This window comes from Schistocerca nitens, chromosome 8 (assembly GCF_023898315.1).
Source record: "Schistocerca nitens isolate TAMUIC-IGC-003100 chromosome 8, iqSchNite1.1, whole genome shotgun sequence".
Lineage (NCBI taxonomy): Eukaryota > Metazoa > Arthropoda > Insecta > Orthoptera > Acrididae > Schistocerca > Schistocerca nitens.
Window position 1 is genome coordinate 634,191,045 of NC_064621.1, and position 27,549 is coordinate 634,218,593.

At 43.2% G+C, this 27,549-nt stretch overlaps 1 protein-coding gene across 11 annotated transcripts in view; it reads right to left on the reverse strand.

Annotated features, from left to right (window-relative positions):
- Positions 1-684: 684 nt before the first annotated feature.
- Positions 685-27,549, reverse strand: part of LOC126198739 (myrosinase 1-like) — a 192,225-nt gene continuing 165,360 nt past the window's right edge. For 5 of the 11 annotated variants that reach the window (XM_049935282.1, XM_049935287.1, XM_049935281.1 and 2 more), the window contains 7 exons: positions 21,743-21,926; positions 15,350-15,444; positions 15,095-15,242; positions 13,206-13,348; positions 9,287-9,424; positions 3,197-3,303; positions 685-858 (listed from right to left, as the gene is read on the reverse strand). In XM_049935282.1, coding sequence (XP_049791239.1) covers positions 708-858; positions 3,197-3,303; positions 9,287-9,424; positions 13,206-13,348; positions 15,095-15,242; positions 15,350-15,444; positions 21,743-21,926 — 966 coding nt within the window. In that variant the 3' untranslated portion in view covers positions 685-707. The remainder of the gene's footprint in view (positions 859-3,196; positions 3,304-9,286; positions 9,425-13,205; positions 13,349-15,094; positions 15,243-15,349; positions 15,445-21,742; positions 21,927-27,549) is intronic. The other 6 variants (XM_049935280.1, XM_049935285.1, XM_049935284.1 and 3 more) reach the window with 6 other exon arrangements.

Below are 27,549 nucleotides of genomic sequence, written 5' to 3' on the forward strand. Positions count from 1 at the left end.
TCATGATTCCTCTGGCTATTATTAATTTCTACATGAACTGTGAAATGTCTGCCATCATTTTTTTCACGAGGTCTGCCATCTTTGGCACTCCCGGCATACACACCTCCTTCATCGACACAGAACCCATTCCTCGTCACAGCGTCAACATGGAATTCCCAGCCACGCGGTCGGCCTGGACCACGCGCTGGGGCCACCCACGCCTCCTGCTCCTGCCCATGGGCGGCACCACGTGCTGTTGGCCAGCCGCACCTGCCTAGAGTCCCCAGCGCAGCCACACCAACTCAGAACTTACAATATTTTCAGGGCGCCACAACTCGCCCGTTACCTCACAACATGTTGAATAAAGTGTGTGCACCCGTAGTCTGTAACTAATTTACGTTTTTTTTTTTCATATACCTCAATAACTCTGACGCTGTGCTTGCAAGTGGATCAGGAAAGTTATGTATACATTCCATGTTTAAGAGAAGCGTGGCAGAATAATCAACTGCTTCAAGGCATTTTATCATTTTACTGCAAGTGGGAGTGTTGTATGTTTCAAAGTAATTATAAATAATCTCGTAGAGAAAGTAGTGTTAGTGTTCAGTACCTGGGGTTGTGACTGAGTGTGGACGGGTTGTGGTGCAACAAACTACACAGCATGGTGTCTTTCAGAATGCAAACTTTATTAGGTACTTGTGCTCAACTGTTTACATATATACATGTTCAAATTAAGATGGCGGCGTGGTGTCGGCGTTCTCGAAATCCTCCCACGGCACGGCCATGTTCTTGTAGATGTCTGCGATGACTTTCGCCGAAGCCTTCTGCGTCCTGGGTCTCTCTGGATCGTCATAGTCCACGGAGTGCAGTCCGAACTTCAGTCTGTGGAAAAGTGCTGAGCGTTATGATTACGCCTACAAAGAGCGTGCGGCGTGAATCACGGCATTTAAAAAGGAAACCATCCAAAAACTGAGGGTTACACATTTGGAAATTGCAAATTACAGGAAAAGACATAATTATTGCTGGAATGAAAATTAAATGGAGATGGATGGGAGAAGTAGCGGATTGGAAGTGTGATAGATGGACCACAGAGGTTCTGTAAAGAATTCTGAACCTACTACATCTACATCTGCATCTATACTGATGAAATTATCCTGACCATGTCTTCACTGTCCCTGCACAACTTAGCCTCGGGCATGGATGTTTGTGATGTCCTTAGGTTAGTTAGGTTTAACTAGTTCTAAGTTCTAGGGGACTAATGACCTCAGCAGTTGAGTCCCATAGTGCTCAGAGCCATTTGAACCATAGCCTGCACAACTTATACATAAGGGTTTGTAGTGTATCCCTAGATTCCTCACTTGATAATATTATTTGAAAGTTGTTCAGGTTCTTCGGCCGCTTGGTGAAGCCAATCGACGCGGCTTCAAACCCAAATATGTTTTACTAATGAAAATCACCGTGAAAGTACGCATTCGTACAAGATTTGGACGTTTACTTTGATCTTATTATCGCTTACAAACCGCTGGCCGACAAGAAACTTCTTGAGATGAAAAACAAGGTGAATACTGGATTTATCTATCGTTGTTCCCAGCAAAAGGAATCAGGAAGCGTTATCGTTACGCTTGAGGTGAACGGTCGTGCGTTGTCATTCACGAAAAGGATGCTACAAGTCAGTAGTCCATGTCATTTTTTCTGTCACGGTTAGCTGTAGCGTTTATTGTTGTATCTCGTTCCATCCAGTCCACTAGTTAAATTCCTTGAAAGGCTCGAAACACAGTGCAATGATTTTTCTTGAAGAAAGACGTGGCTTTGCTTTCTTGGATGCCCTTCATCCATAGTTCACAGTATACCATGTGAGAAAAGCGCAAGCTTAGTTTCGCATGAGCGATGCGCTCTGAGGCCATGCTGATTCGTGCACATAAGCTTCTCAGCCTCTAGTAAGTTTATTATATTCGAACTGCGAGTATGTTCAAGGTTTCTCCAGCAAACAGAAGTTAGGAATATTGGTCTGTAACTTTGCGGGTCCGATCTCTTACCTTTCTTAGATACTGGAGCATAACGCTGTAAAAACTCCAAGGCTGCTCCAATGCGTTTCTGTTTTAGAACGTCAGTAGTTTATCGTACCCATCGTGCACATAGATTTGTGGTGCAAATGTTGAGCCACAGTCACGTTTACTAAAGACAGCGAAATGTTTTGAAAATGCATTGACAAAACGGAATTCGTTACCCGCCTACTGGAACGAACTTGTTTGTCGATGCAGCGCACCACTCATACGGTGATCAACGACGGGCATCCACTGCTTTCCTCCGCGTGGTTATTTCCCATCCTTCCTTAACCATCCTAATCCACTTTCACTCCACAGCTTCACTTCTCACGTTGTCCTCGAAAGTTTCACTTGCCTGACGATAAATTTCACAAGATCGAACATTTGTCGCACTCAAAAACTTGATAATGTCTCTAAGTGCACGGCTGTCGGCCCGGACCATTGTTTTAAGCATAATCACCGACAAATAATGAGTGCAGTCGTTAACGTAATGAAAGAAAATGGCTAAGCTACCTCTTTCTCGAGTTTAAGGATGTAACTGAACATGTGTAACTATGGTGCAGTCAGATGTGCGCGAGATACGCGCAAACGTTACATGCTTTCCGGATCAGCTCTATATGAGACACCATCATGGTTGCCTACGATAAGACAACGAAAAATGACCTTTGTCTAGCTGTGGGTGTTAAATGGGTCATGGTGTATGTAGGCAGGGCAACACAGAACACTCACTGAGTTCTGAGAAAAATTGTACTAATATATTAGAACATCAGCATGAAAAGTGCAGCTGAAATTTCCTGGGAGGGTTCTGCAGATAATAAGAGCTTAAGAAATGGACACAATACAGCAATGGATAGGAAGAGCTCTGTCATCTCATCAACTCGACACAAATTCGAGATCAAAGATGATACATATCAGCGCAGAGATGCTCCTACAAGCAGCATGTGGAAACAGGTAGTACCGGGATAGTAACGGTGGACTGATGGTGCGACAGTGCACTGGCACTAGTGTATCCAGCACATCTGGCTAGGGGAAATGAAAGAGATGATTCCAGGAAAAATTAACAAGACACATGTCAGGGCCATACAGTGATCGAAATACCCGAAGTGTTGCACATATCTGCTATGTGGTTTCATCTTGCTCTGCATTCTTACGTCACTATTTCCGGCGATACTCACGAGTATCCATTCATCCACTCCAGGTTGTCGATGAGACTCCAGTGCGTGTAGCCAATCATTGGTACACCATCTTCGTTGATGGCGCGCAAGATAGCTGACACGTAGCCCTGCAATAAACAACAGTTTCATCATAATATCATTAAAATATATCAATGGCTACACTGCAATTAAGTGAGGTTTGGATGCTATTCATTTTTATTAAACTGTGGTGTGGTGCGAAAAACCGAGTGATTGGCATAGCTCTTGTTAAACATGTTTGGATATTACCAGAAATTACAATATGGCGAAAGTTTTACGTTCAAATATCCCCATCAACATTTGCCCCTGTGTACTTAAGCGGTGAGACTAATTTGTACACTGAAGGCGTAATTATTGACAAATGGTGCGAAATCATAAGCTCGATGAGGGATCAGTGGTTCGAAATGTGGCACGAGAGGACGCAATCAGTGAAGTCAGTTGCCTGGCCAAGGCGCAACTGCTCCCAGTCACTGACACGTGACAAAAGCTATCTATTTCGCTGCCCTTCGATTGATCGGTATCATATTTCACGGAAGAGACATGTGCTGTATAAACACCAGTAAGATCCATCTTGAAAGAGCGCACCTTTTTGTCATTGAGAGGGTAGTTAATTCTTTGACTGGGTACTCGTCCACTGTTTGAGTCAGATGACCATTTTTTTAAATTTTTCTTTGGGTAATCAGCTGTTTTTCGAGATACTAGCACGAAATAGTTAATAAAAATAGTTAACAGTCACGTTGAAAGTAAATAATGCTGTAGTCATTTGCACAATTTTGAACACCATTTTGAGGAGCTATCGACTTAAAACATTTCTTTTGCTGTTTTTCTTCTTTTACTTTTCGGTTTGGTCATTTGAGAACAACATCACTTCGGATGAACTCATTTTCTGTAATTCTTTTTTGTCCCTACGTTCCATTATTTCACTCACATACTCTGAAACCTTCCTCAGCCTTGTGGTCATTCTGTTTTGGTTCTGGGTCTAATTGAGTTCTGGAAACCGATGCCAATCTCAGTTTCTGGTTTGAAAGTCACCCTGTGGAAAATCCGTTTCCCGTATTCCCTTTTCTGCAAATCCCTCTGTACTTTTGTTCTCTTGTTCACGAGAAACAGCATTCTGATGTATCAATCTCTCGTAGTCTGTTCTAAGGACACGTGCGAAATCCTCACTCCTTGGTTCACAGATCTTGTATTCTGTATTGAACGTCCTCTGTTTTTCGAGCTCCCCACATCCTCCTCAGAATCCTTCGTTCCGCAGCTTCAGCCCTCCTAAGCAGTCCTCTTCTTACAAGGGCCAGACTTTCTCCTTTGTAAAAGGCTCTTGGATCATTCACTGTCTGGCTGTGTCTTAATTTTGCATTCATCGAAATATTCTTCTTCTTTTGCTCATTGATCGCCCTTTTTTATAGTCTGAAGTTGTTTCCAAATAATACCGTCAAATTATTATGTGTCTTGGGTACAAAGAACCATTAAAACAAACAGATGTGTTAATTGCCACAAAAAGGAAGAGTTGGTCCCACGTTTCTAATGCTGCCATACAGTGCACCCTTAAATAATGGTTGGCTAGCAGATTATTTCCTATAAAGATGATGGCACCATGGAATTTACTGTAGTCGCTAGCACTTGTTGGCGATAGCTGAGGATTTAGAATGTGTGCAATCAGTCAGAAGGCAGCAGAGGAAAAAAGTAACAGAATGTGTCGCCAAGTGAGCCAAAATATTAACGTTTTCCGATTATTTCATACATATTAAACTGTGTAGTCTGATACTACTTCCATTCCTTATGAATTCGGTTGATCATCCCAATAGTCCTCAGAGCTCACACGTAACTTACATATTTGTTTTGTTTCACGAGTGTGGTCAGTTCTATTTATTTCGTTCTTTACATCTCCTAGCTATATCCAGTACTTTGCATTTGTAACTGTGTAGTCCTACAGGACCAAATAAAGGTTATTTAACTAATTTCCTTGCGTCCTCCAGTGTTGCCTGCTGCTCGTCTCACGAACTTCATTTTTGCTGTCTGGCATGTTCTTCCTTCCTCGGTCTTGTATCGAGCGAAATGTCGCAGTTGTTAAGCAACTGGACTTTCATTCGAGAGGATGACTGTTCGTTTCCCATTCCAGCAAGACAGGTTTCTTCAAACCGTTTAACATAAATGCTTTCTATAGGACTCGACCGATTCCCCATAGTTCGCCAAATCTAACTTCACCTCCATCCCTGATGATCACACCATGGACGGGAACTCTAATCTTCCATCTTTTCCTGTCTTTTGTGAGAACCCACACTCCACGTACATGAGCAGAACAGGATTAAGTCGTTGAGTTACGATATTTCGACGTAATCAAATACAAGTGTATTTCCGTTTCTAAGATTCCATGACTTACTGTCACAATTTGCTGTATTTGTAAACTTGTTTCCGGCCAGAAAGGGTTGCGCCCTTTGTCTTGCGGACTTTATTTCATCCTTACATTACTTTAAAGAACTAGTTTTATCATTTTTCCGTACTTCGTACACCATCAAGTTTTATTTCTTATTTTGATTATTTCTTCATTTCTCACAGTCTACACACGAAGACCAAGGCTGTAAAGAGAGGTAAGGCACAGTCGATGAGAAACAGAGTTATCGCATGTAACACGTGGGAACTAATGTGCTTTATTCGTATTAGTTGACAGCCTTGCGATAGAGAGATGGAAGCTCTATCTCAGATTTCAGATCCTCGTTAATGAAAACTTTTTCAAAATTTGTAATTATAAACAACGGTAAGCGGCAAAAATATGGCTTCCAGTAATAGTAACGAATACGTGATGTGCCAGAAAACTGCTTTTCAGGGACCATTTGTTCGAATCTGAGGATGATGTCGATACGTACAACCCATTTAAAGATCCTAAATACTCGTATATTCTTGGACGCAAATGCACATCAGAAGTTGTTGCTATTCTGGTAAATGTGATATTCATTTAAGCACGTAAACAATGATAAGGTGTGTCCGTTACCACAGATTACATGAATTTTTGTGGCAGGATGGTGATAAAAACTTTAATGGTCATACTTAACGTTGTTTACGAGCTCGAGTATGGTGCTTGCTAAAATTTATTTTATATCGTGTTGAATTGTAGGTTAATCTCTGAGGTTGTCATACTTTAGTACTAGAAAAATTATGAATGCGAATCATAGTGCCAAATACTGTACCTATTCCGAACTTCTAATTTTTTGTTGTTGAGAGCTTTCTCAGTAAAGCTTCGTTAATTCTCCCAGAAAATAAACAGTGGGAAGTCAATGCTAACCCATGTTAAGTGAACTCGATTAGCATGGGGACAATGTTTTTTGGTCATCAGTCATCTGACTGGTTTGATGCGGCCCACCAAAATTCCTCTCCTGTTGCAAACTTCATGCAGCCCGCCAAGAAGTCCTCTCATGTTCCAAAATATTCATCTCAGAGAAGCAATTGCAACCTACGTTCTGAACAATTTGCTGGATGTACTTCAATGTCTGTCTTCCTCTACAGTTTTTACCTATTGTTGACAAGCTTTTAAGAATAAGATTTTGGGTTGAATCTACCAATTATAACATATATCGGTAAGGTACATACATTTGAAATCATGATTCATCTGGATAGACAGAATCACATTTTATGAACTTGAAATAATTATGAAATTTTATTGAAACTTCACTGCGCAGTTTCTCAAAATAACCAACTTGTCTCTTGCCGCTGCTTACAGCTGAGGTCTTCCTATTTCATTGTTTTCGTTCTTCATCACATTCACAATTCAAAAGGCTCCATCCTCTTGGAGCTCTCGTCCGTAAGAAAACATATAACTAACCTAGTGTAACAGCACATTAACAATAAAATGTCTTATAAGCTGATTTCTACGCTCCACAACATCTTACTGCTGCCTGCAAATGATAATTTTAACATTTATAGGCCTTGACGTCCATTCAGTCTCTATTTTTGTTCCTAGATATTTTTATGCCTGAACATTCTCGTCTTAATTTTTTTCTGTATTTTCCTCCTTTTGTATGCATAACTTTCATTTCTCTTTGATCGACTTTTATACCATAAGCATCCCAAAATGCTGCATTGCTCAAATCATTCCTTGGAGCTCTTTTTAATTTTTCGCTGAGGGGCTCATGTTGCCTTCAGATCTATAACATCTTCCTCGATAACGTACAAATTTTATCCCTTTGTCCCTTACCAGTAGCTGAGTAGCTTATACTATTAGCATATTACAAGAGGAGTGGGAAATAGGTTCCTACTTTGTCTTACGCCTTTCCCCAATTGTACTGTATTGCAGTCCGCCTTCACTCTGAATACTACTTTTTGTTGTAAGCACAGTGGACTACTTGTAATAAGTCTTCTGGCTTTCTAATTCACTCTCACTTTCCTCAAATGCTTGAAAGTTTCTCCCAAGTCACGCTTTCAAAATCAAATCGCTCTCTGTCTTTAAAAAGTACAATTAGGGCCTTCTCCGTCTCAGCAGGTACAGGGAGTGGACACAAATAAGGAAACATCAAAAGCGCAACAGATTATAATACCTAACACGGTGTAGGAGTTCCGTTGGAATTTAGAACAGCTTATACTCGTCTAGGAATGGAGAAATACAGGCCCTGTGCTGTTTGGAAGCGAAACTTACACCATTTTTCCTGCAAAACTGTGGAAAATTTAAGTAACAATGATAGATGTGGATATCGATTATCCACCATTGTATCCAAACCAGACCAAAAAGCCTCAATAATAGTGAGATCAGGTGACCAGGGAATATGCCAGGGAATATGCTTAGGAAACCAGTCATGGACCACGCGAATGGTATCAACAGGGACCCTGTCATCTCAGAACGTCACACCACAATTGGGAAACATTTTACCGCGGAATGAACCTTATCAGACGAAATGGTCACATATTCCTTGTCTGTAATTCTACCTTGTACAGTAACCATGGGGTCCGTGGCTGCCCAGATCATCACCGAATCTCCGTCATGTTTCATTCTTGGGACATAAACTCGGCCTTGAAGTTGGGAACAGGATGAAACAACACTCATCCGACCAAATGACTTTCTTGCTTTTGCTCCACAGTACAGGTTTTATGGCTTCGGCACCATGTTTTTCTTGTATTGGCGTCTTCATCATTGTAGATTTTGGTGCAGTATGTCGGAGCTAAGTGAATTCGAATGTGGGCAGATTGTTGGTGCCCATCTGGTAGTCGCTCCGTAAACAAGAGAGACAAAGTGTTTGGTGTTTCAAGACGAACCGTATTGGAGAGTTACACCACATACATGGAAAAGGAAGAGTCACAACTCGGACTAAAGTGTGTGTTGAGTGATCGTGACAGACGGTCAGTGGAGTGTGGGGAGAAATAAGAGAACTACAACTGTAAAAGTCACCGCAGAAATGAATGTCGCACTCGCGAACCCTGTCAGCACCAAACCAACGTGAAGGGAGCTGCATAAGCAGGGAATAGCTGAGCGAGGTGGAGTTCTAAAGTCAGTGAGGTGCTGTTCGTGGTTAAATACAACAGTGCAAACTGCAGGCTTGGCCACCATCGGCATCTGTGTTCATACATGCGATTGTCCCGGTGTTCCCAAGTTTTTGCCCAACGCCTTTGTCTCTCTTAAGCGGCATGACATTCCTAATCGCATCTCATGTCCCTCTGTTTCTTCTGAAGACAAGTTACACGATTCAGACACTAGATTCTGCCTAGCAGTCTTCTTCTCCATTCTTTCGCTTAAGACTCCTTTGCCATATTTGACATAATGTTACTTGTGCTATGGGTACCAGATTCCCTAGTCCTTTCTTTTATTCGAGTATTGGACATTACTGTTCCCAGGAATTTTGTGGGCCTTTCATCTGCGTCAGACTTAATTTCATAGCATTATTACTTCTTTTAGTACTTCTCCATATAAGCATCCAACTGCCCCACACGACGAATAAATATCAGTGGTCGGGACATCATTCTCCGTGGTAGTGAATCTGTCTAGGAAGTTTCGTTGACACTGAATTTCTCACTTCTTTAAATTTTTTATTTGTCTGAGCTGCCTGGTCTGAAACTGACGTCGAAAATAGGACGAGAATGTTGACTCACCCTGATGTAGTGGACGCGGCCTGTGTCGTTGAGTACGCCAGGAGGGTCCACCCAGCCGTTCTCCGTGACGAAGATGGGGTAACCGGGGTAGGAGTTGTGTACCCAGTTCAGGAGCTTCCGGAGTCCCCATGGAACGTCCTGAAACAATTGAGTCACCACTCACGCACAGAGCCTACATACAGATGATAAACGTATTACTCCTGAAAGAACATTTATTTACTTGCTTAACCTGATCCAATTACGGCCATAGGGCCCTCTCTTACATCAGACCAGGGTTTCACGTGTACAGTATCTATTAAAGCACAGTTACCTAATAAATAACAATTTTAAAATGACAAAGAGTATTAAAATGATTTGAGTGACTGAAGTTTGAGTAAATCATACTGATTACGAACTAATAAAGTTATACTGCCAGTACTTGTACTATCATTAATAATAATAATAGGTCGATAACTCTGCTTCCGCCGTTTTGCAATAGACGGCAGTAGCGGAAAGTGGGGTTCAGGTGGTTGGACATAGGTGTAATACAATAAGCTTAGGCATCTGTAAACATAATGCCCTAAAAATATTAGTCGATTTGTGATTGCATCATAAGGTTATTCCCGATTAAGTACGTCAACTTACGTACCCATTTATCGCCATTTGCGGAAAGTTTTAATTTTCTGCTTTAACATGAAGAAATCTGCAGCTGTGCCTCTTAAAGTGCTGGGTAAGACCAATGGTGAGGGAACTTTTAGTGGAAGAACGTGCAGAGAATGTTGTCAATGCCTTAAGAACGGTGATTTTGATGTCGAAGACCGGCATGGCGGTAGAGGACAGAACGTTTTCGTAGCTACTCAGACGAAGAGAGTCACAGGACATCATTATCGAAAGCAATTGATGCGTTCGAGCCCAGTACTGAAATATAAACGGCCACAACACAGAGATGCGTAAAGGTAATTTTGCAGTAGGTCAGTGCTCGACCCCATGTCGTAAAACCTGTCAAAATATACATGGAAACGTTGAAATGAGAAGTTCTATCCCTCCCGTTGTATTCTCCATACGTTGCTCTCTCTGACTGCCACCTTTTTCGATCAGTGGCATACACTCTGGCTGACCAGCACTTCCGATCATATGAACAAGTGCAAAATTGAATCGATTCATGGATCCACACAAGAGACGCCCAGTTCTTCCACCAAGGAATTCGTATGCTATCCGAAAAATGGGAGAATGTAGTGGACAGCGATGGGCAATACTATGAATCATAATATTTTTGTAAGTTTTTCACAATAAAGCCCCGAACTTCGAGAAAAAACGGCGGAAGCAAAGTTGTAGACCTAGTAATAATGACAATAATAACAAAAACGATAGTGTTAATATAAAAGAAGAATTTATAGGTGTACAAAAATGATGGTTTTTTTTTTTAAATAGCAAGTTCTGGGAAAAGGAAACTCAAAGACACTACATCGGGCAGGAATACTGGGAAATGAGGAATATCGGGATGGAAAGAGCGATGTACAATGGTACCCACCGGGACAACGATAATCCTTGTTGTTGCTTTGGTAGATATGTCATTCGCTGTATTCTGGAGACTTTATTTATTTTACTAATATAATGCCGGAAGTTTTTGCAGAGTCGGGTTCCTGCTACTGAGGACGACTTCGAGAAGGTGGCTGAACGACGGACGGGGACAGAAAGGATTTTGATCATCCAATTTAAATTTTCATCTATTATTACTTCTAGACTCCTCGTTGAAGGAAATAAGATGATATTTGTCCCATTTAGGGTTAAAGATGATAGGGACTCTCGGCGTTTCAGGAGGCGAATTACCAACCAGTACTGCTTGGTTTTGGCATAGGCTGAGATTTAGCCCTATATCTGGTGCTCGTTGTGGTAGCGCACATAGGTCGGTGCTGCGATTCTCGCCAGACGTCTTCAGGTTTATTGTTTTTACACTGAGATACAACTGGAGATCATCAACGTACATGTGGTATTTGCAGTAGGACAAAGCCGATGACACATTCTTTCGTACAATGAATATAGGACTTATTACCGAACGCTGGGGGAAGCCTCACGCTACCTACTTCCATTAAGACTTTATGGAGCTGGACATGAGGACGGCTGGTGAGATGTCAGGTCCGAACTATCCACTACACTGCGCTTAGCGACAGATTTCGTCTGCTAAGTTTGGCAAATAAAACGTCATAGTTGTCTCTTGTGCATCCATGGCAAACTTGGGGTCATCTGATTACCTTTCTTAAGGCAAACGTTGTGCTGCGATGTTTGTGGAAGCCTGATATTTATTACTCTAGTAGGCTGTTTGTAGTTAGGTAGTCTGTTAGCTGGTCTTGGGCTATTATGGGTATTCAGCTGCACCTACTTAATGCTTCATGCAGCCCGCAACTCCTTCAAATACCACGCGCCATATTTTCACATTCTCACTCTTGCTATGTACAAACATAGGTCCTCTCTGCAGGAAATCGATGAAGTCAAATTTTGTGCTGGGATACGTTTTAGCTAGACGCTCTAATGTTCGAATTATTCAATAAAAACGAACAAAAGCGACCTTCAATTCGTTTTACTCGTATAACTTCAAAAACGCGGCTTCCAGCAAGAACATATACTACGACAAAATTTAACTACGTTAAATTTCCAACAAAAATGTCCTATTCATTTTTCTGTAGAACTAATGGTCTGCTCGCAGCGAGCGAGAGAATATGATATTCTCGCCGCTGGATTCTGAAGGCGCTGTGGGTTGCATAATACCTATATGCCGCCGGATCACCCTGTATATTCTAAGGTATTGGACAGTGCACGAAGGTTGCAAGTAGAGCGGTAACCATAGGCTGCTGTGGCGGCATCCTTTTTAGGTAAAGGCTTAACTAGTCCCTGTTTCCAGGCTTCAGGGGAAACACTCGTGGTTAACGAGTAATTGACGACAGCTATTGCAGTAGGCAGTAATAGGACAATAATAAGCTCTACCATTTGCACTGTGCTGTCATCGTTTAAAGTAGATGCTGATCTGATACGCATAATGGCTTTCTGATGGTGTAGCTCGCAACATGCTTTAGACAGAAGTTTTCGTGGTTTATTCCCGTGATGTAATCAGCGAGTCTCTGTTTCCTTTGTGGTTCAGCTGGCTTTGAAGATAAAGTGAAGTATCAGTTCAGTAGTTCGTCGACTGGGACAGTGGGATCTGCTCAGCTTTTACTTTGCCTACACCAAGACAAAACAGGTTTTTCCATAGGATTGCTGGTCTATATCCGTTCTAGGTTAATGCGTGGGTACGCCTGAGTTTTACATTTCTCACAGCTTCACTGACACCGCTCGACTTTTGCTTGTCCGTAATATGATTTTCAGGCGTGGGGCGCTTTTTATGTGCCAGGTATGTAGCGTCTCTGAGATTCATGAGCTGTTTTAGTTCTTAGGTTAGACAACGTGCAAGTTTCCTTCTTACTTTTCTCATCTTCAAGACGGCACACATGTCATAAAGTTGAGTAAGTCTGTTAGCAAACACATGAATTTTTTGGTTTTTGTGCGAGAAAGGAACAGAAAGCGTCCTCTAAGCTATTTCTGCGTCTCAGTTACAATTTCAGGTAAGTTAATGCCTTTGAAGCCTTGGTTTGTAGTCAGCGGCTGTTTCTTTCTGGAACATTTTAGCTAGTACGCGATGAAAATTATTGCATGGGCAGACATGCCAAGTACAGATATTTGAGAAGTACAGTTTGGGGATTTCCTTGAAAATATGTCTACGAGAGTATGTACGTATGACGAATAGGGGCAAGATGAAGTAGCGACACGTTTGAAGAAAAAGATTCGGCTTGAATTTCATACTAGATAGATTACTGTACAAAAAGTTTATGCTTGTCTTCGACCATTAACTTGATAATAGAAACACCTGCTTGGTGGGTTGCGAGAAACCCTGGGCTACGGTACTCACCGAGATCCAGTAGTTGGTATTGTAGCCTTGAATGGTGGAGGTGACGACACCGGCGTCATAGAGCTTGGAAGGCACCTGGCCGCTTCGTCCTGAAGTTATCAGAGACGTCGTGTAGTGGTTGAGTCCGAAGAAGTCGGCCGTACCTGTGGACAGAAGAGGTATGCAGCTGGTTAAAACTCAGCGGCCGGTAGGGCGGTCCTTTATTCTTTTAACTTTTCGGTCACTTTTCTTATTGGACCAGGCACGGTGTCGTAGAGTGAAAGTCTCTTCAACGAGAATATCTTGTTCTTCTAGGACTAGAAATGGGCGTGATTTAAAACAGCTACCCTGTGTGACAAAAAGACTGAAGCAACTAGAACGGATGGAGGAAATGTGACGGAAGTTTGTGGGATGAGAGAGTGTGTTATGTTATTTCAGTGATTACAACATCGAGTCAAAATTACAAAGACCTTGGCAGTGAGTACGCTTATCAGTATAACACTGCATCCCCTCTCACCCTAATACATCCTCTAAGTGGGTTCTGAAGGGTCTCATACAGTGGTTGTATCCTCTCCTGGGGTCAGCCGCTACAACTGATGTAAGCAGTCCTTGATATCCTGGACACTGACACAGGGTCAGACATGATGTCCATGCTGGTTCCACACATGTTCCATTCGAGGAATATCTGGTGATTTCGGTGGCCACACGGTCCCTGCACTTCAAGCAGAAAATTTATAGGCACATGTCATGTATGGACGATCTTTGTGATGTCGAGAAAGGACGCAAGATGTCCGCGACGTAGTGTTGTGCCTTCGGAGTTCCACCCGTGACGCATGTCACTGGAAGAATGGGACCTCTCCCGAGGTCGCCACCATACTCCCTGTCGACAGTAACGTGGGGTAGCGCGCAACCACATTCCATTGCTGAACACAGCATGACGCCAACCGTCGGCAGTCCACGTTTCCTGGTCACGACATCACTGCAAATGCAGCCGTTTGTGTTGGAGTTCTAACAGCAGCCTACAAATGCGACGATAACTCCCTAGTCTGGCTCCTGTAAGTCTCCAGGATGACGCAGAATGCTGCAGGGAGTGCATTACTTGCTGTCTGATGGCGGGCGCAGATGCGAAGGAGTTACAACGAGCTTTGTGCACAACATAGCGATCGTCCCTTTTAGTGGTCAAGCTTGATCCAAAAGATCATTGACGATGAGTATGTCTGACCTCATGTTCCTATGCAGCCATTTCCCATCCAGCCATTATCACACCCAAATGCCCCAGAAATTAGGATATTGCACTATTCGATCAATTGACCAAATGGAGACCCACAAGGAGAGGTGCTGACAACGCTATCTAACAGGAGTATGAGTCGCTGTGACCAGTCAACATCTAACGTAGTTCACGATACCTGTATACCCTACTAGGGATGGTAGCAACACTAGACGTGAACCACACTAGGGCACTCAGGTGGCCTTTCTATCTGTCACAGATACTTTCAACCCTAATAATATATAAGGCACCAATGGTGTATTCATGTAAGAACTTATACTGACACCCTCTGGCTACTATAATTTTTTTTATGAAGCAGTGTAATTAATATTTTTTGGGAACTTATTATTTGGTTGGAACAGAAACATTGTAACCTAATACTCGAAGTTAGCCATGTAGTTCATCCCTAATTGCGACACTTTTTATTTAACTTCATGTGACAGTTATAGTGCTGAGATCTTCACCGATTCTCTCGCAGTTGCTCCTGCAATGCCGTTTCTCTGGTAGGCAGCAATATTCGTCACCTTCTGAAACTGCGTTTTGGTAAGGCTGACACGTGGAAAATACCAATATCCTGCGGGACGTGCTAGTGTAGACAGAGGGCTTGAGAAGTGTCCTGTGTCTCTGTGCGTCGCCTACTCACCCTTGATGAGGAGAATCTCGGACAAGGAGAGCGAGGGCAGGCGAGACCTGGTGCGCCCCTCCTCCTTGCTGTTGGCTGCCACGCGCTGGCGCACCACCTTGGGGAAGTCGCCCAGCAGCGAGAAGATGGGATTCGCCCAGAGCCCGATCTGCGAGCAAGGCATCGCGTTATTGGAAAGTCTACAAAATTCGTGATAGGACAATAAGAAACTGGACATGGAAGTAAACAGAAATAGTTTATGCTGGCACCGCTGACCTCAAACTGCAGCTGACGTTCCGAAGCATCGGCGTCCTCCGCGCTGTTGGTCAGCGGCTCGTACCAGCCTCCGTCCAGTGTGATGCCAACCTTGCCTGTAATGACAATCTACATTACTGGGTGTCTTTATACTACTAGTATTTTCATTTGTAGTGACTTTCATGAATACAAAATAGAATTCATTGTTATGTTCTTAAACACACTCCAAGACAGAAAAAATCGACGCACCATGGAAGAATTCTTCGAATGGGATGTAAATGGGTAGTTGTGTATGTAAAGACAAACAAACGCTTAACTTTCACAAAAATTGGATCGTTTATTCAATAGAAAAAACTTCGCAAATAGAGCAAGTCAATGTTGAGTTGGTCCACCTCTGACCATTATGTAAACCGTTATTCTGGCATTGACTGACAAAATTGTTGTATGTCCTCCTGATGGATATTATGCCAGATTCAGTCCAGTTCGTGCTTTACATCGTCAAATTCCCGAGCTAGTTGGAGGGTCCTGCCCATAATTCTCCAAACATTCTCAGTTGAGAAGAGATACAGCGACTTTGCTGCCCAAAATAGGGTTTCACAAGCAGGAAGACAAGCAGTAGGACCTGTCGCCGCGTGTGAGCGGGGGTTATCTTGCTGAATTTTAAGGATAGCCTGCCAGGAAGGGAAAACAATATGGGGCGTAGAATATCGTCGACGTACCACTGTGCTATACGGATGCCGTGGATGACAACTGAATGGGTTTTGCTGTGAATAAAAAATGGCACACCAGAGCGGCACTTCCGACTATGGGGCTGTATTGCGGACGACAGGTTGGTAGGCCACCACTGTCCAAATCGTCTCGAAATAAGTTTTCGCGCTGGAATCTCATTGACTGGAGTAGAATTGTCTTCAGTGATGAGTCCCCCCTGGAACTGAGGCCCGGTGACACCCCATACAGTGCTGAGACCTGACTGTCACCCACCACCCTACCTTCGTCTGCAGGGTCGTCATATCTCTCCCCAAGTGAGAACATTTGGAACATTGCGCGCAGCGCCCTTCATCCAGCTCGGGATTTCGCTGTCTAACGCACTAATTGGACAGAATTTGGCTCGATACCCCTCAGGAGTTCATCCAACAACTCTATTGATCAGTGCCAAGCCGAATAATTGCTTGCGAAAGGGCCAAATGTGGACCAACGCGTTACTGACTTGCTCTGTCAAGTTCCTTTTCTTGAATAAATCATCCAATTTTTCTGTAACTGTAATTTTTTGTTTGTCTGTAAACGTACAACGCTTCTATTTATTTCCGCACTTTTCCCATAATTCCTTCGTGGTGCGTCGTTTTTTTATGTTTTAAAGTGTATGTTTCAACTATTTTCTTAGTTACAAGAGGATTGACGTATGGGGCCATCTGCTTGCTGAAATGCCACGTCTTTCTTGAAAAAATATTTGTCACTTATTACCGACAATAGGCTGCTAATGTTAAAAGTCACATGTACTTTTCACTGTCGCAATTGAGGGAGTAACGTAGTTACAGGCTACTCATAGCTGACCATTAGCTAACCGGTTTGGTGAAATATGCCGAAGAATGAAATAATCCAAAGAATTTTAGACCACTTGCACTCTTATGTCAAGTTCACAAATTGCTGAAAATATTGATTGTAAATCGTCTATCACCCTTAACTGACCCCTTATTTAAACTCAGTAATCTGGATTTCGAGCAGCCAAAAGCTATACAGATTTGACACTCGTAAGGAGACGCGAGCGGTATTTGGAGACTTAACAGCACCGTATGACGTTGTCCATCACCAGCTACCATTAGTCAAGTTCTGCAAACGACTATGGATTTTAGCATCACTACACTCATCGCAAATCTTCTGCAGAACAGTAGGTTTTTCCTGATCTTCCAAGGAAAGAGTAGCCGATGGAGACTACAGAGAAACGGCACCACGCATCGAAGTGTCCTGGCTCTAAGTCTGTCCAATATATACACCAATGACCAACCCATAGCGCCCAATAACTGGAGCTTCTTCCATACTATTGTCCCTTCTCTAACTACCAGAGCACAGATCTGGAAACAGTAGAGAAGACCCTCACGAATGCCCTTAAATAAATATCCAGATACTACAACCAGCCCCTCGAATATACAAGTGTGCGGTTTTCATTGAAGCTAGTAGCAAATTAGACAGGGTGAACATTAATAAAACCGGGAAACTGAATGGACGGATTCCTGACTGAAAATGGAAGAGAGAAGGTCCTATAACCATATGTCCGGAAATGCGTCGTTGCCAGGGTAGACGGCACTGACGAATGGCACGTCATCTGACCACGTGCCATGTGTTCCTTATGTGTTGCAGGCTCTGTAATCGACGCAGCGTACTGTAAGCAGCAAAATAGTCGGATACAAGCCGAGATGATGTTTGTGTGTGGCCAAGCAGGTGGGAATGGTCGAGAAGCAGTATGGCTATGCCAAAGCAAGTACCATCATAGACATTAACTACATCGCACAACATTTGAAGACCTTTTCGGACGTTTGTACAATCATGGCTCCTTCCACACAGACGAACGTGTTGGGAGGTTGCGGACTGTGCGTGCAGCAGATTCGAAGGATCCGATTCTACAGTCTATTAAGACAAACCCTAGTACAAACTCCAGTGAAGTAGCCTGGCAACATTGTGTAGGCCAAAGAACGGTTACGTGTACCTTGTCTGGCCACCGCAACTATCCCTCTCACCTGATGTAGGCCACTGAACACCGCTGTGATGTGGATGCAATGCAGCTCTGTACTGTGTTCTGGAATGATTTTTTCTGTAGTTGCAGACACACAGTCCATTTCCAGACACATGTTCATAGGACCTTTTCTCTGCCATTTCCAGTCATTAATCCATTCCTGCACTTTGTCAGTTTTATTAATGTTCATCCTGCAGTACGGTCAGGTGTTCAGCTAGAACACCGTGAGACCCCAAAATATCTAGGTGTCACACCTGATAGATTTCTTACTTTCAAGAAACACTGCAGGTCAAAAGTTTCTACCTGATACAATGTTCTACAGAAAGTGGCCAGATTACAGTGGATTAGTCAAACTCAAACTATATGAACTTATGCAAGTGCAGTACGATATTCTGCGGAAGAATATACATGTCATGTTTGGTTTAATTCAGCAGAGGCCAAAGAGGTAGACATACTTGTCAATGACAAGTACATAATCATAACAGATTGCTTTAAATCCACTCCAATCGAATGGTTTTACCATATCGCAGGAATAGCACAACCTCCTGTTCCAAGAGAAACAGCTGCAAGTGATGAAAGAAAGACTTGTATCAGGAGAGAACCCATTCTCTGTACTGACATGAGATGCCCCTGCAACTACTGAACTGAAGAAAGAGTTTCCTTTGAACATCGATTGCACTCGGATCCACTGCGAAAATAAGTACGTTTCAGCTTTGGAGAGCTACGACGTACCTTTCCCCAGGCTAGAGAACAATTTGAGAAACTTCGCCTCCTGGCTGTGGTGAGGAATGGAGGACGTAAGGAGTCCCTGAACAGACTGAGATCTCAAGTTGGTAGATCGAATGTTAGTTTCGCCAGATGGAGCTACACTGATCAAGATGATATGCAGTGAGACTGTGGAGAAGACATGACTATTCATGAAATCCTTCAATGCCGACTGTGTCGAGTCTCCCGCATAGAAACTGAACCTGACCAACGAAAGAAAATGCACTGGAAGTGACATACTTTTGGGAAAAAGTAATGTAGTCGTAACTGTGTATAGCACGTATGTCCATGATATGTAAAACAAAATCAGCATGTTTAAATAACATGGTATACACAATCGCTTTTAATAAAAATATTATTTTTATTATGGGCTATGTGAATGAGACATCAAAGGACTGTTGAGATTGAGTGAGAGTAACTGCACACGAAATACGTTTTATTAGAGGTGATGGTGTTGTAGTCTTCAGTGCAAGGAGTGGTTTGATGCAGTTTTCCAACCTAGTCGAGCTTGCTCAAGCCTCTAAACCTCTGTATAACCATTGCAACCTACATCCATACAACTTGCTGACGGAAGTCAAGTTTTGGTCTCTCTCTACAATTTTTGCGTCACACACTTCCTTCTGTAATCAAACTGACGACTCTGTAGTACCTTAGGATGTGCTCTATCAGCTGATCCCTTCTTTCACTCAAGTCGCCTCATAAATTTCTTTTCCTCTATATTTGTTTCAGCACATCCTCATCAGTTATCCAGTCAATGCAACCTCAGTACTTTCACAGAGCACCACATTTTGGGAGATTCTGATCTGTCCTTGTGTGGAATGTTTATCGTACATATTCCTTTTCCATACAAGGCAACACTCCATATAAATAATTTTAGAAAAGATTTCCTGACACTTAACTCTACATACGATGTTCACAAGTTTGAGTTTTCCAGGAACGCTTTCTTACTGTTGGTAGTTTTCATTTTTTCATCGTGCCTTCTTCAATTGCTGTCACTTATTTCGCTGCCAAAATTGCTTAACTCATCTACTACATTAAGTGTCTTATTGTCTACTATAATTCCCTCAACAATGTCTGCTATAATTCGAGTACATCCCATTACCTTTCGTTTTATTTTGTAGTAAAATCTGTAACTGCTCTTATTTTTTTGGATTAGCCATTCGCTAGATGTCCCAAGATTTCTTATTTCTTACAGAGCCACAGTTTGATCACATTTCAGCACTGTTATCAGGTGGCTTGGATGTTCCTCAAATGTCTTCGAAAAGACGACAGTATCATTCAGATAGCAAAGAATATCTTCCACTCCAGCTGTCCAGACAGGTTGTCCACTAAACTTTCGAAAGTGGCTGAAGTGTTACACAGTCCAAACGGCATAGCTTTAAAGGCATAGGGGCCATCGGGAGTTATGAAGGCCGTCTTTTCCTGGTAAACCATTATTTGCCAGTAGCATGACTGCATGTCCTTAGATGAGAATTACTTTTTCCCTTTCAGGCAATCTAGAGTGGTCATCAACTTACTGCAATTGAGAGTCACCCTTCTTCGTAATCTGGTCAGTCGTCAGTAGTCGACACAGAAATACGCTGTACCATCATAGTAAAAGCATACTTTTCCCAGACTCTTCATGTCTTCCCACCTGTTTTATTGGATGACTCGAACGAATCCTTTCAATCGTTTCATCGTACCCTGACCAACACCTCCGGAGAACACAGATAGATTGCTGATGTACAACTGATTTACTGTTGGCCTGGACTCCATTGACGTCTTGAATATATGGCCCATAGGAATGAAGTACTGCTTGTAGTCCTGTTCCTTTTGCTTTGCCTAATTGGAAACACAGTGATGTAGATGCTACGATATACCCGGCGCCTCCACCAAACACTGTCACGTTGAAACCACACTCAAGTCCAAATCCGAAAGTAGGATCGTCAACGAAATACAATCCTTAGCGCGGAATGCACGTTTGTTAGGAACACAAAAATGCAGCAAGAACAGAAATGAACTCCTGGACAGAGAGTTCAGTTATTCATAAGGACATCGAATATTCTACAGTCAGTTGTTTGTATGGGAACTGAAAATTCTAGAAAACACAAACATTACAAACATATTTCAAGAACCTTTCAGAAATGATGAATACTGAATGACAAATAATTGCTGATGGTCAGGTTCGAGATGGCAACACACAGCACTGCAACTGATTCTGGTCTGTCCGCCAAACTGCGTGGGCCACAGTTCGCGCCAAAATTCATCTTACGACATCCTTTCAATATTCCTTTTAACATAAATGGTTCAAATGGCTCTGAGCACTATGGGGCTTAACATCTCATCTGAGGTCATCAGTCCCCTAGAACTTAGAACTACTTAAACCTGACCAACCTAAGGACATCACAGACATCCACGACCGAGGCAGGATTCGAACCTGAGACCGTAGCGGTCGCGCGGTTCCAGACTGTAGCGCCTAGAACCGCTCGGCCACTTCGGCCGGCCCTTTTAACATATTATCCATTCAACTGATCTTCCAGGTTGCCTACTGTCTCTGACAGAGTTGCACTGTCATCGGCTGACAGAAAAATTTCATATTTCTTCTTCGTTAACTACCGGTCTGATCTCCAAATATCTTCATAACTTCCTCAGCACCCTCCATGAGCAGATCGATAACATGGGACACATACACCTGTCTTACTCCTTTCTCAGTTAGTTGACTTCCTAACACGCTCTCAGAGCCTACTTGTTGGAGGTCACCTCGGAGAGCAGTGAACATAATCTTTCATTAATAATCCAGAAACGAAGGATATTCTTATCTCCGCCCCCATCCTCCGCTCAAAACAATTTTTCATAGTACTTCTGTAGCTAAGAGTTTTGAAAGATTTCGAGTCACATGAGAGAAGCTAGCAGTTGATGTAGACAATAGCTGTCGGGCTCACCCCTCTGCTTGAGACGGAAGCTCAGGTCGTAGAGTCGGTAGACGCGCGCGTGCGCCAGCAGGATCGTCTTGGCCATCAGGTAGTCAGCGATGCCCGAGGAGTTGGCGCCTGGAGCGAACGATGTGGCGGACGAGTAACCGTTGGAGAACATGTTGGGCTCGTTGAAGGTCAGCCACAGCTTCACCTGTGGACGAAAGGACAGCATTCCGTACAGTTCCGCATTGTCGTTTGCCCAACAAAATGTGTACGAGCTTGCCTCTGACAGACCGGACTGTATTCGAGACTTCCATGTAGGTCGTAGAGAGTATTATCACCAAAAATCTGTGAATCCCGGAACATGCGAAAGTGAGGTAAACCAGTCAAGTGTTAATATGGATACTGAAGGCTGCATAGTAGTTGGAATACATTCCAGGACTGCTATAAGCGATGAATGAGGACGACATAGAGTGAAGTACTGAATACAGCGAATGGTTTGAGAATGATGAATTAGTAGGGAAAGTTGTGCAGTCCGACGAGGCTCAATTCAGATTTAACGGTACTGTGAACAGCCACAGTTGTCTCTTCTGGGCTCCTGGAAGTCTTAACGTTGATGTGAACGAGGCAGTGAATCTACCAGGGCACAATTTGTGGTGTGCTTTGTCCTGCGTGGTTTGATGCTATTCTTCTTCTTCGAAGTTACGATAACTTGTCACCCATGTCTCGAAATACTTAGGCTAGGACTTTACCTGCCACCCGAATCCTGTATGGAGATGCTGTGGCCGCCCACTTCGCACATCGTAGCGCCTACTGCACTGGCATCGGCACGTCCAACCAACACGCCTGCATCACAGGGTGTATTTTCACCAGTAAAACCTACATAGTCTGTGTTGTCAACACAAATGTTTACCGGCGGCCACAACACAACACCAGGTCTCCACCAACGGCCGCCAGGCACCATTACCCGTTCGCGGAGCCTGTAGAACAGCTTCACCAGAGGTCGCAGCTAGCCAGGAACTACTTTGATACGCCAGGCACGTTATCACAAATAGTTCCGGCAGATACTTCCGCCAAACGGGTTTTTTAAAGCGGCGCACTGCCGGCAAAGGACAGTTCGACGCACCGCTTGGAAGTACACACAGCTGGCCACTCCGGTAACGACGGCCAGACGCCTCTTCTAGTTGGCCGATCTTTTGCCGATGGACTTGGTATAGTCGCCGAACATCTTGACAGTGTAGAATTGTTTTATTGTGATCCCTCCCCGTGCAGAGTAAGGTTTTTTCTATTATTTTTTTTATTTGTTACGATGCGCAGTTGGGATCGATTCTGCTGTTCTTTGGGAGATTGTATTATTGTTACGTTTTGATGAGTCCAATAAATTGTTTTCGGGCTTGTGTTTTCCGCATTTCTATTCTGCTAGCACAGGTACTTCAGGAGATATCTTTTACATGCAATAAGATGGAGGTTCGACTCCCTACCGTCGACGTCTGGTTGTACCAGCACGGCGCTACATGGAATTCGGGTAGATGAGATCCTTTTTATTTATTTATTTATTTACACGTCAAGTTCCGTAGGACCAAATTGAGGAGCAAATCTCCAAGGTCATGGAACGTGTCAGTACCTGAAATTACACCATAAAAGTCATAACAGATAAAAATAAAATGTTCATGAACCTGAAAAAAGTCAGTCCATAAGTTTAAGTAAACAATATCAGCAATAAAATAAAAATCAGGTTAATTTTTCAACGAACTCCTCGACAGAATAGAAGGAGTGACCCATGAGGAAACTCTTCAGTTTCGATTTGAAAGCATGTGGATTACTGCTAAAATTTTTGAATTCTAGTGGCAGCTTATTGAAAATGGATGCAGCAGTATACTGCACACCTTTTTGCACAAGAGTTAAGGAAGTCCGATCCAAATGCAGGTTTGATTTCTGCCGAGTATTAACCGAGTGAAAGCTGCTTATTCTCGGGAATAAACTAATATTGGTACCAAGAAACGACAATAAGGAATATATATATTGAGAGGCCAATGTCAAAATACCCAGACTCGTGAACAGAGGTCGACAACACGTTCGAGAACTCACACCACTTATTGCCCGAACCGCCCGTTTCTGAGCCAAAAATATCCCTGTAGAATGGGAACAGTTACCCCAAAATATAATACCATACGACATAAGCGAATGAAAATAAACAAAGTAGACTAATTTTCGTGTCGAAGTATCACTCACTTCTGATACCGTTCGAATAGTGAAAATGGCAGTATTAAGTCTTTGAACAAGATCCTTAACGTGGGCTTTCCACGACAGCTTACTATCTATCTGAACACCTAGGAATTTGAACTGTTTAGTTTCACTACTGATATGCCCGTTCTATGAAATTAATACGTCAGGTTTTGTTCAATTGTAGGTTAGAAACTGTAAAAACTGAGTCTTACTGTGATTTAATGTTAGTTTATTTTCTACAAGCCATGAACTGAGGTCATGTACTGCACTATTTGAAACCGAGCCAATGTTGCACGCAACATCCTTTACTACCAAGCTGGTATCGTCAGCAAACAGAAATATTTTAGAGTTACCCGTAATACTAGAGGCCATACATTTATATAAATAAGGAAAAGTAGTGGCCCCAACACTGACCCCCCACTTGACCGTACCCCACTCAGACCCCACATCACAGCCGTTATCAACATTGTGAATAATGACCTTTTGCTGCCTGTTGCTAAAGTAAGAGGTGAACCAATTGTGAGCTACTTACCGTATTCCACAATGGTCCAACTTCTGGAGCAATACTTTGTGATCAACACAATCAAATGCCTTAGTTAAATCAAAAAATACGTTGTGGACGTGTACTTGTGGAGGACCGTCAAAGATGGCGTGTGTCGACAAAAACACCCTACAATCAACGAGCTAGTGGACAAACCATAGCGTCATGTCTTGCCATTACGCCAGACACGCTGAAGAGTCACAGTTCGATCTGCACTTTGTCGCCGTAGTCTTAGTTTAGAAACTGCTGGTGGTCATTCCAACATATATTATAACTCCCTCAATGCCAAAAATTGTGACAATGAATAAAAAATCAAAGAGAATATATTTGGACCCCCTGTATATAAATGATACAGTTCCACAAGGCTAGTGACGCCGTTCGCAGATGGTGCTGTAGCAGAGTTACAACGCAAGAAGTGCGTAGCGAGGTGCAAGAAAATCTGCAACAGGTCGAGGATTGTTACAGCCACTGAAAATTGATCTTGACATAAGTAAACTGGAAAAGTATGTATCGTAAAAGTGTACCTCTAGAGCGATGCATAGTGGAACGACCTCATAAATCTAGGATTAGGAAGGTCTCATAGAAGGCGTCAGTAAAATCGCACCTCGCCTTGTTGTGCTGATTCCGATACATTTGGCGGCCGAAAACGACAGTTGGTAGTGCCGTGAGCAATAGGAAGATGTTCTTCACAGCCTTTGACACTGCTGACACACCTGGACGTTTCAACTCCTCCGTGAGGACATTGTGGAGCTGTATTCCCATTGGGTGATCGCACCCATTTGGAGTGCAGCGCGACCGCTAATTTTACTCTCTTGTACGGGTTGGAACCACTTGAGGCCGTTCATAACCATTCGACGAAATCTGAAGGTAACCCGAAACAGTAAAGTGTATTTAGGCTTTTTCACTCTTCCCGTTTTCCTCCCACATTTGGCGTGATCGCGTGGGAGTGCAACATGAACATGTGCGTGGATAAAACGGCGAACACTCCACCTAAGACCCTCCAGTTCGGTTGTTGAACGCATTATAAATGTATCTTTAGAAATTTCGGCACCAGAACAGCCTGACGACTTCTCTAGCGCTTGTCAGCTAAACAACCCTGTCGACACTTCTTGGGAGTGATTTACCTAGATTCAGACGTCAGAGCAGCTGCTAGGCTAAAGTTGTGTCAGGGTTTTTGACAGATGCATTTGTAACGTGCACAAAAATTTTGCATGAGTGCCACCGAAGGTGTTGCCGAATTTGGTCATCTTTGAGGTTCCTATTGCCGTTTTTGTCATGTACATGTTAATATTGGACTCTCGCATGATCTCGCCACAAGAGAGCGCTGAACAGAAGGGCTGAAAAAGCATAACCATCCTACGCTGTTTCGGATCACGTTATAATTTCGTTGAACGGTTATCAACGGTCCGTAGTGCTCCAAACCGTACACGGGAGCAAAACGTGCTGTCGCTCTCCATTTCAAATGGGTGCAGTCACGTTCCATGTGGATGCTACCCCACAATGTCCGTAAAGAAGGGTTGGAACGTCTGAGGGTGTGAACAGTGTCCAAGTTCGTCACGAATATCGTCCTGTTTCTCGTCGTACTGCTCACTATCACTTTCAACCGCCAAATCCATGGGAATCAGTGACCCAGGAAAATGGGTGGTTTCACTGTCGCTCTCCATGCGAGCTCTTGAGGGCTTTTTGTGCAGATTGTGAGCAGCGGTGTGTTTGAAATGTTTCCTCGGCCACCTATAAGAAAACCGAGCGATTTCAATGATGGGTGTCATGGTTCTGCCCTCCACTGTAGAGAATCAAAAGAGGGGTGAAATGTGGATGAGAAGAGCTGTGTGTCACGATCACGGTGGTGGTGAGCAGAATCGAGGAGAACTTTGGTGCCAATGTGGCATCATTATCCCACCTTACAGCTCACATGACTTTCTGCACAGTTGCCTTTTCTCCGCATGTGTCGACACGTGGCTGTTTGAAGCGTCGCCGAACCAGAGGGTGAAATCGCAGGCCGCCACGCTTTTACACCATTCGAGACGAACGTTGTAGGCAATTTTGCGCCGATTTGAGAAACTAATGCAACGCAGTGGAAGGCAATTGCAGGGTTTCGAAGAAGTGATCCTTTGTTGTGCAGTGTAAAAGCTCGGCCTTCACCGTTTCACACAGAGCAGAAGACTGGATGACAGGCAACACACATTACATAGGAAAGTGGCAGGGTGCCTATGCTCTGCTACCTCCAAGAGCATAATCAATTATAAAAGACGATTAGTGTCACTGGGAAGCATAAGCGAACATTTTGTATTTAACAGATGTTGTTGTCCAGGAAATGATTCGTGCGTGTGAATAAGGGTTGTCGGTAAGTCTCTGTATTAGCGCTAATTCCTCGAATGTTCTCTCACGAGATCTATGTGGAAAGATATGCTGCCCGACTCTCTCGGAAAGTGCTCTCTCGAAATTTCAATAGTGATCCTCTCAGTGATGCACAGCGCCTCTCTTTTAACGTCTACCAATCGAGTTTGTTGAGCATCTCGGTAACACTTTCTCGCCAACCAAACGATCACGTAACGAAACGCCCCGCTCTTCGTTGGATCTTCTCTGTGTGTTCTGTCAGTTCTGCCTGGTGAGGAGCCCCTATTAATGAACAGAATCGATAGAAGAAGCACCTTATAAGGCATTTCGTTCGTGGATGTTTTATATTTTCTCAAGATCCTTCCTTTGAATCTCTGTGCGGCGTCTGTTTTTTCCTACTGTTTGCTTTGTGTTATTCCGCTTAAGGTCGGTGTGGATAGTTACTCCTAGATATTTTACAATAGATACTGTTTCCAACAATTTGTCAACAGTAGTGTAACTGTATAGTAGTGGTTTTTTTTTACCTAAGTACGTAGGTTGGAACTTAAATAGTGGCAACTCTGCTGTGGAGACACTATGCAATGGAATCTACTATTGTCACTGATAGCAGACGTCGTTGACATGTCTACCTTACCTCCGAGCAAATGGACTCGCCCGTCCCACGTCACCGGCGTACGCACAATCGAGGGAAACACAGTCACTTATGAGCGAGCGGTCTAACGTAACGGTG